We start from the raw sequence: 9,215 nt of genomic DNA on the forward strand, positions 1-9,215 counted from the left end.
CCTGAGATCCCCCCCCCCCGGCGTCCTGAGCCGTGCTTCTGGACACGGATCCAGTGTCCCTCGCCAACACCGGTAGAAGCCAACAAAAGCAGAGCAGAAGGAATTAGGTTACATTTACAACAAGAGGCTCCCGCTATAAATTCATCCCAACAACAAACATGCTTGTATAAGGCTTTGAGGAAATGCTCTTTACACAGAATGTGACACTGCAGCTTCAGGGGCATTACACTTTAAGATGTTAGAGTTTTAAAGTTTTTAGTTTTGGTCTCTATGTGCCCATGTGGGTCTGCTTTATTCATGTTAATCTGTTTTTGTGTGACAGACTGTGTGTTATTGCCAAGGACAAAGCTGATGGCTTCTAGTCAGTAGATCCATTTAGTAGACAGATAGGTCATTAAGATTTCCGTGACCTAGTCAGCAGGAATTGATCATGTTGCCTCTCTTTACATTCCAAGTCTTCTGTGTCTGTTCTGCTGTATTGTTTTTTTTTGTGTGTCTTGTGCCTTCTTCTACTGTCTCTTCATCCACCTAACATGTTCATTGTTTCTTTATTTCCCTCTCCACACCTCTCCTCCTCTCTCTTTCTTTAACCCCCGTCCTCAAATCTCTCTTTAAACCCTGTGGCTTTTGTCGTTTGCACCCCCTCCAATCACATTCATATATGGCTGCCTGACCTCTATTATACCCCGGCCCCCTGTTACAGTGTAATAAAAAAGAATGCAATAAATAACACAGAGATGACACTCATTGTCTGCCGCTGTAATGTGAGGAATGTCCAAGTAATTTGGAATGGCCATATTAGCATTAATCCTTCTGTCGCACACATTTGTATGCACACACAGTGCTAATCACTTGTTTGTCTGTGTGTGTGTGAGTGTGTGTGCATGCACATTTGACAGGTCAGTAATACATTCCCATGTCAATGTGCAAAGATGAAGAGGTGAGGTTCCATTAAGTCTCTGCTGGTGGCCCATAAATCAAAGTGATTTTAGTGGTGTGTGGGTGTGGGTGTGTGTGTGTGTGCACTGGTCACTCTCAGTTATAGATCCTGTTAATTTTGTCTTTGCACAGTTCAACCTCTTAGTGCTGAAATGATTAATTAACAGTGTTTTAATAATAATTTTATCATTTTGAGTAATTTATCAAATAAAAGTACGACAACCATTAGTAGGTTTATGCTCCTCCAAAAGGATTTATATCTTTTATCATTATAAACTGCCTCAGTTTACTATTGTAAATACAAAATAACTAATTAGAAGAGTGTGATTATGGAGCATTTGTTTCACTTTTCCTTTATTTTGTGACATTTCATAGACAAAGCAATAAATCAATGAATTGAAAATAGTAACCGAGAACTTAATCGATAATTACAACAATGACAAACTGTTAGTTTACATCTTGCAAGTATGTTGTTCTTCATCACTCTCGTCCTCTCTGTCTCTTGGTCAGGTTCATCAGTACTACAGCTCCTTGCCTGAGGACAAGGTGCCCTACGTGAACAGCCCGGGAGAGAAATACCGCATCAAACAGCTGCTCCATCAGCTCCCGCCTCATGACAATGAGGTGAGAGTCCAAACTGACCCCTCCCCCACCACCTCCATCCATCCACCCATCCACCCATCCATCCATCCATCACCCCCCTCCTTTAGGGCAACACAGATAAAAGGGGAGAAGGGAGGAGACAGGAAAAATAGAGTCTGTCTTTCTGATGGGTGGGAATGAGATAGGAAGGTGTTTGTGTGTAGCTGCCTATTTTAGCTTTTTTTTAGTATAAATAAATCATTACCAGAGTTAATCTTATGTTATGTTTGTCATAAACAAGTGGTGACATCATTAAGGAAATTGGCGTCCTTCAGCCCCACACTAGCCTGATAGTCAGGATGCCATTTTGTTTCACTTCGTCATTTAGTGTAACATCACGGTAATGTTAGCCAATTTCCATTTGAGAGGGGGCTTATTCCGACTGCCTCTTCCAATCAGTTTTCCAATAAAACCAAAACGTTTTCCAATTTAAGAAATTTAAATTGTTTCTGAAAGTAGACATTCAACAACTATGTCTGTGTGTCGATCTCATCCACACTTGCTGCTTTTTTGTGGCCATTTCCTTACTTCATGAATGTAGCTAGATAGCTATGTAGCAAGATGATGACGCAACATCCCTAAACTCTCTGTCTGCTTAACAGATCAAACTTAACAAATGTGTGTCTGTGTGTATGTGTCTAGGTCCGCTACTGCAACAGTCTGGATGATGAGGAGAAGCGAGAACTGAAGCTCTTCAGTAACCAACGGAAGCGGGAGAACCTGGGCCGCGGCAATGTCCGGCCATTCCCTGTGACGATGACTGGCGCGATCTGCGAACAGGTAGCTGACAGAAATACCAAAAAACATTGTTTTTTAATCGTTTTCCAGGCAGTCCAGAGATATGACGAGATCAAAGATTATCGGAGAGTGGCACACCGTTTCACTTCCAAATGCCATTCCCGTGTTGCGTCCTGTCACAAGAGTGTATTAAGTGTGACAAGATCAAAGGTCTTGGAATGAAAGCAATGAATCGTGTGACAGACATAGTGAACAGCCTGCTGGCATTTTAGATCTTTTTTATGATGTATGAGAGGTGCTTTATGTTGACATGTAAAGGGCAGAGACACAATACATGTCTGCTTTTTTAACAACATTGTGACCTTGTCAGTCTCACCTCAAAGTGTTCTGAAGAAGATGTTGAGGTGGTGCACATCACAGTATTTGTCTTAAGACATAGCCTTACATAATACCTCAGAGAACTAAGTTACAGTCAAAACTGCTTCCCTGAAAATATTTCAAAGTAGTACCCAGTGTCCCATCAAATATTTACTGTATCGTCTACATGCATTCTTATAGCGGCCCTCTGGGACCACAGAGTGCGACGGAGAGTGTTCTTTTAACAACAAACTAGCGAACATCAGCATCCGCTAGCCATTTGTTACTGTGTGTACAACAAGCAAAGTACTCTCTGTTGTGTTGGTGCCCCAGGTGTATAGCTGCTTTACAGCTTGTGCTTCTCATTCGCTCAGCAGACACACACACACACAAACACAAACACACACATACATGAGGGAGCAGATTGTTGGGAGAGTGCGTATTGATTGAATTCCCCACCCCCCCTTTGGCCTCCTTGCAGCAGTCGGCTTTGTGCCAGTTAGATAACCTGATTGTAACTCTGTCTCCATCTTCCCACCCCTCTAAATCTACTTTGCCTACCTGACCTTTCCCCCTGTCTCCTTAGCACTCCCTCACGTTACAGCTTCTCTAGCGTTACACCTCGATGCAGATCTCACTTTCCTTTTTATCCTCCCATATATCACTGTTTTTACCTCTCCCCTTTGCCCCCCAACGTCCTCCAGAAGCCATTCAACATTCTCTCTGTGTCTCTGCTGCACTCAACAATCTCACCTTCTCTCTATCTACTTACACTGCTTGTCTCCAGAACTGCTAGCCCATTGGTTTGATCCCTCACTGCCGTATGTCCCGTGGCATCAACTTGTTTTAACAGGAATTACTTCACATTAAGGAAGTAATGATATCATACAGAGTTTCAAGATGGCGCCTCATCCATTCAGTCCAATGAAGATTCCTCACAGGGTGCCGTGCATACCAAAAAGACTTTCATTGCTCATGTGATTGGGAAGAAAATAATTTACTGATATCGCTCTTCAAGACTTAAATAAATCACGTTGTGTTCATGACACAAATATTAATTATTAAGTAATTTTGTAATGACTATAAAGGGAAAAAGTTGTTCTGGACCATTGTCACATGACCACCATAGATTAAATAGTTTATTGGTCACTGTTCACAACATAATGGTAATAACAGTAGTGATAAACTTTTATCGAGAATGCACAAGTCTTTAAGAGAATATTGGTTTTGTATTTTTGGCATTTTGTCTTTGTTGAACATTGGCTTCATAAAGGGCCGACAGGAAACATAGGGTGAATGGTTTACCATGCCTGCAAGGTCCACCACGTGACTACTGGGTGCCCAGGTGTACATATTTTAAGTTGACCTACAAAAAAATAGCACAGGTATGTAACTGATACTCGGTATCAGCCACTACTCCGAATTCAGGTATCAGAATTGGTACTGGGAGAGGGAAAGTGGGGTGTAAATAGTGAACCATTTTCTCAAAAACTCTCTTCTTCTTTTTCCACCTCTTTATAGTGTGGAGGCCAGATAAATGGCGGCGACATTGCTGTATTTGCGTCACGGGCAGGTCATGGCGTGTGTTGGCATCCGGCCTGCTTCGTGTGCAGCATGTGTAACGAGCTCCTGGTGGACCTCATCTACTTCTACCAGGACGGGAAAATCTACTGCGGCCGACACCACGCCGAGAGGCTGAAGCCACGCTGCACCGCCTGTGATGAGGTAGACGCCCGTCACATCACACACACACACAAATGCACCATAGCTAACATACTGTGCCTGAAATGCAACACCGTGTTCGTAGTGCTATTTATTAAGAATTAACATGTACACACATTTTGCACACATTTCGCACATATGCATTCCTAGAAGCGCACAAAATTGCTGTCATATGATGGTCACGGTCTTCACAACACACACTGTCACAGTTTCACACATGCAGGGGTTTTCCAGTTTAATGGGATCAGCCCTCCATATCCTGATCTTCCAACCATTAGCACTGACTTACTCTCTCTGCAAATGGGTACAAGGACACTGCTAGTACTTAAAAAGCACCCCGGTGTTTTAAAAGCAGCATAATTAAAAGTAAATGCACCATCTAGATTTCACCCAAGTCCCCGCACACATTAGCCTCCCACACAAATCAGTGACAAAGAGGATGATCTAAGAGACTAAGCTGCAGAGGAGAAAGGGGTGCGTATGTAGGGGGATGGAGGGCGAGCCGAGCCATTGTCCTGTCATTCAGCGCGCAGTAATAACCCAACTGAGGTTTTACCTCCGGAGGACCTGTGATAAACGATACTCTTTCTTATCTCTCCTTTCTTAGATCATCCTAGCGGATGAGTGCACTGAGGCAGAGGGGCGTCACTGGCACATGAAGCACTTCTGCTGTTTCGAGTGCGAGACTGTGCTGGGGGGCCAGCGCTACATCATGAAGGAGGGACGGCCCTACTGCTGCTCTTGCTTCGAGTCCCTCTACGCAGAGTACTGCGACTCCTGCGGGGAACATATTGGTATGCTGCACCACCACCCGGCATCTATCACTGCTAATACAAACTGCATCAATCACCAGCAGGTCATTCAAAGAAACCCTTACAGAAAAAAAATATGGTAATAGTAAAAACATGAATACATGGAGGAAAGTTTAGTTTGTTCAAGGAAGGTGAAAGAGTGACCTCATTTTTTGTAGTGAATAACGGATGAAAAAAGATGTGGCCTGGTTTTTTGCAGTTTATCACTGAATGATGTCATCCATGGTCATGCATATGAGCCAAGGGCACATAGCAGTAGTCTACAGAGACCTTAGTTTACAGAGCACAGAAATATGTACAGTATATATTATGCAGCATGAACCCAACCTGGGGCAAAGGCATGACTGTATCAAGTGACTTTTCAAGTCCAGGATCTGTTTTTACCACATACGCATGCATCAAGTGTCAGTTAAATACAAATTTAAACATCTCAAAACCTGTTGTGTTTCTAACTAAGAGAAAACTGGGGTATTTTTCTGTGGGAAACCTTCTTGGCCCCATGCCACCCCCTGTTCAAACTGTGTGTGTGTGTATGTGTGCGTATCCCCCAACAGGACGCCCAGGTGTGATTTTGGCACATACCTCTCAACAAATTTGCTCTGTAATTATTTGTCAGACAGGATACAGAAAAAAATATTTGGCAAAAAAACACAACTGATTATAAATTGAAACCATCAGAAAACATGCTTGAACCAGATGGCAGCCATTAGCAAATAGCTGGTTTCTTTCCCTTGCAACAACTGCAAGCACACTCAAAATGCAATGTGTTTGTACAATGCTGGGCAAGCTCCATAATGAGTTTCCCCCCAAGAGAAGTTAGGTTACAGTCCCCAGCTCTATTTTCTCACTCAACAACCAACTATGTAATATGCTACTATTTTCACATAAAACAGCATTTTTAATTATGGATTCAGATTTTCAATTTAAAGCTCTTTGATAAAGACATAGTGCTTTGTATTTTAATTGTGCCTTTGTACACAGTCTGTCCTTTTACTTCAACACTGTGGATTCATGTGTTGCTTTTATTTCCTGCAGGCATCGACCAAGGCCAGATGACATACGATGGGCAGCACTGGCACGCCACAGAGGGCTGCTTTTGCTGCGCCCGCTGCAAACGCTCTCTGCTGGGTCGGCCTTTCCTGCCCAAGCAGGGCCAAATCTTCTGCTCACGCTCCTGCAGTCTGGGGGAGGAGCCCAATGGCTCAGACTCCTCTGATTCGGCCTTCCAAAGCGCTCGCTCCACCAGAGAGTCCAGACGCAGCTCCAAGACAGGAAAGAGTGGAGGAGGGGGGGGAGTGCAGACTGAAAGGTTTTCAGGGGAGGTGGACCCGCTGTCTTTACAAATGGATCTTCTGAGTCTCTCCAGCCAGACGCCCAGTTTGACTCGCGAGCCACCTGCCTGGCAGAGCCAAGAGCAAGCGGGTGATGGCTATAATTATGAAACCCAGTCAGACCCAACTAACAACCCCACCCCTCTTCAGCTCCTCAGCCAGTGCAATGTCAGGACTACCTATAACCCCACCTGCTCTGGACAGAGCAATCAACAGCAGGATCACAGGATCAAGGAGAACGGAGGTTTGAAGAGACCACCCATATCAGCCATGAAGGGCCACTCGTTCAATGAGACATGGTTTCAACAGCCAGCTCCAGAAGAGTACTATCCACCCAAACTGAGAACCCAAAAGAGCTTTACAGAGGTGTCCAATTGTTCTCAGCACCACAACGGCTTCTCCTCTGACAAGCGCTCAATCAGTTTGCACGGCTTTCAGAGGGACAGGGACAGAGATGCGGGGCCTGCAGCAGCTACCCAGGTGGCAAGAAGCAGAAATCCCATCAATGCACTTAACTTCACTGAGCAATTGACCCCTCTAGAGCAGACCCCAAGAGGATCCATGGAATCCCTGGCCCTGTCCAATGCTACAGGTAGGGATGGTAGACCTCAGCTTGGCCTTATTGTTGGTTTAACAAGGGTAGTTGTGCATTTTTACTGCAGTAGTACTGGTATTGTTGATAGTCTACATCAAAACCTGTGCTTACTGTGCATCGTGTAATCTGAAAAACTGAATGTGATGACAATGAATGAAGGCAAAGTTAACACTGAATTGAACTCTGTTTTCCTACAGGAAACTCAGCAGATGGAGGAGGAAAGCGTCAGGAGCACCTTTCTCGTTTTTCCATGCCGGACCTGAGCAAAGACTCTGGAATGAACGTGTCAGAGAAAAGTAACATGGGCACCCTGAACTCCTCAATGCAGTTTCGTAGCTCTGAGTCCATTCACAGCCTCACCGCCAATCAGCCCTACATGGAAATGGATCCTCCCAGGTCCTCTCAGTACCAAATGCAGTACTGCAACCCCTCTGGCATGGGTGTGGGTATGGGTATGACTCATTTACCGCCTGGCTTTACCTTCCAGGAGGAAGACAGGGTAAGTTTGGTGAGCAGCGCCAACGCTGCTCGCTTGCCACCCATTAGTGAGCGTAGGGTGGGTGGTGTCAGTGGTGGTGGAGGAGGAGCAGGTGGAGGAGGAAGGGGAGCAAGTATTCGGATAGATGCACCGGAGGAGACTCCCCAGAGGCGCCGGCACCACCACCACCACCGGTCCCGGAGATCTCGTCGGTCTCGTTCAGAAAACGCTCTCCACTTGGTGGCAGAGCGAAGGGCAAGACCTCAAGAAAGACCACAACTGCGTGTCCGTGAGGATTATGACCGTTTCCCACCACCAAGAAGTGCCAGGGACCAGTTTGGAATAGGAGGAGGAGGGGGAAGATACCAGCCCCAACTCTTCAGACAGTGCCCCAGAACCACTTCAGACCTGACTCTTCAGAATCCCGGGGCTAGCCGACGCACTGGCTTGAACCAATACTCCTGGGATGATTATGAGGACGATGACTGGTGCTCCACCTGCTCATCATCCTCCGAATCAGAGGATGAAGGTTACTTTCTCGGTGAGCCGATCCCCAGACCTATCCAGCTGCGCTACCTCAGTAACCAGGAGCTTGTCCATAAGTACAACAACACAGGGATGGGAGGACCCAACCGCAGTGGGCAGTTACACACCCGCAAACGCAGAAAAAGCAAGAACTGCATTATTTCCTAACATCCTGAAGCTTGGCACAGTAAATGACTCTTTGGCCAGCTTGTGTACTCCATCTGGAACAAAAAATAAATAAAACTCACAGTCCATTTATTCAGTATTGTTGAGTGTTGAATATCATGTAATTGAAAGTCAGTGGTAAATTACAGTTGGTAAACAGTGAAAAAGCAACAGTGTTTGCATGTTTGTTCATTTTAATGTTTCGGAAAATCTCCTGAGTACTAAGGCTAACAGTTACATGCGCAGTTTTATCAAGTCACAATGTTTCTCAAAAGCTGATGTGCAATTTTTTTTTCATAACTTCATTTCCATGCAGCAAACAAGTGTGCAAGGTAGTCTAGCAGTTTAGCTTTTTCATGCAATGTGATTTAGATATAGAATATACTGTACTATTGTATTCAGTTCATAGTATGTACATAGATAAATGAATTAATAATTTCACTTAAGTTAAGGAAGTCTGTGTAAATATGGTTGTAAATGAGGCCTCACATATTTTTATATTTTGTATGGATAGAATCATTTATGTATTAAATATCTATAATGTAGAGATAGAAAATGGCAAAAACAACTTATGCATGTTTTATTTGGCTGACCTGGTCCTGCATTTGGAATAAAGGAGTATTTCAGTGAGTATTTTGACTGACAGCTGGTGTTTCTCTCCTGAGAATGACAACGTGTGCACAAGTGTTGTATAACAGTGACTTCGTGACTACCAGTCACCTTCTCCATCTGTTTAAAGCATAAATGAATGACAATGCGGTGTAGAGGTTGATTAGACAGTCACCCTCCACTGGATTGACAGCAATGGGTGCCGTTGGATTCAAACACAGGGCTCCATTGTCCTGGAGAACAAGCCACAGAAGTTCTGCTTTATTGCATCAGCCTAAGTTGGAAACTGCTGACAAAGGTCT

The 9,215-nt window shown here is 44.4% G+C and overlaps 1 protein-coding gene across 1 annotated transcript in view; it reads left to right on the forward strand.

Moving 5' to 3' along the window:
• Window positions 1-8,937, forward strand: part of prickle2b (prickle homolog 2b) — an 18,739-nt gene extending 9,802 nt beyond the window's left edge. Inside the window, exons 3-8 of the mRNA XM_035661986.1 lie at window positions 1,450-1,563; window positions 2,224-2,361; window positions 4,198-4,401; window positions 5,006-5,192; window positions 6,246-7,133; window positions 7,334-8,937. Coding sequence (XP_035517879.1) covers window positions 1,450-1,563; window positions 2,224-2,361; window positions 4,198-4,401; window positions 5,006-5,192; window positions 6,246-7,133; window positions 7,334-8,307 — 2,505 coding nt within the window. The 3' untranslated portion in view covers window positions 8,308-8,937. The remainder of the gene's footprint in view (window positions 1-1,449; window positions 1,564-2,223; window positions 2,362-4,197; window positions 4,402-5,005; window positions 5,193-6,245; window positions 7,134-7,333) is intronic.
• The last annotated feature ends 278 nt before the right edge of the window (window positions 8,938-9,215 follow it).

The sequence above is a fragment of the Morone saxatilis genome, unplaced genomic scaffold (assembly GCF_004916995.1).
Source record: "Morone saxatilis isolate NCDOM2014 unplaced genomic scaffold, NCSU_SB_2.0 Contig18, whole genome shotgun sequence".
Lineage (NCBI taxonomy): Eukaryota > Metazoa > Chordata > Actinopteri > Moronidae > Morone > Morone saxatilis.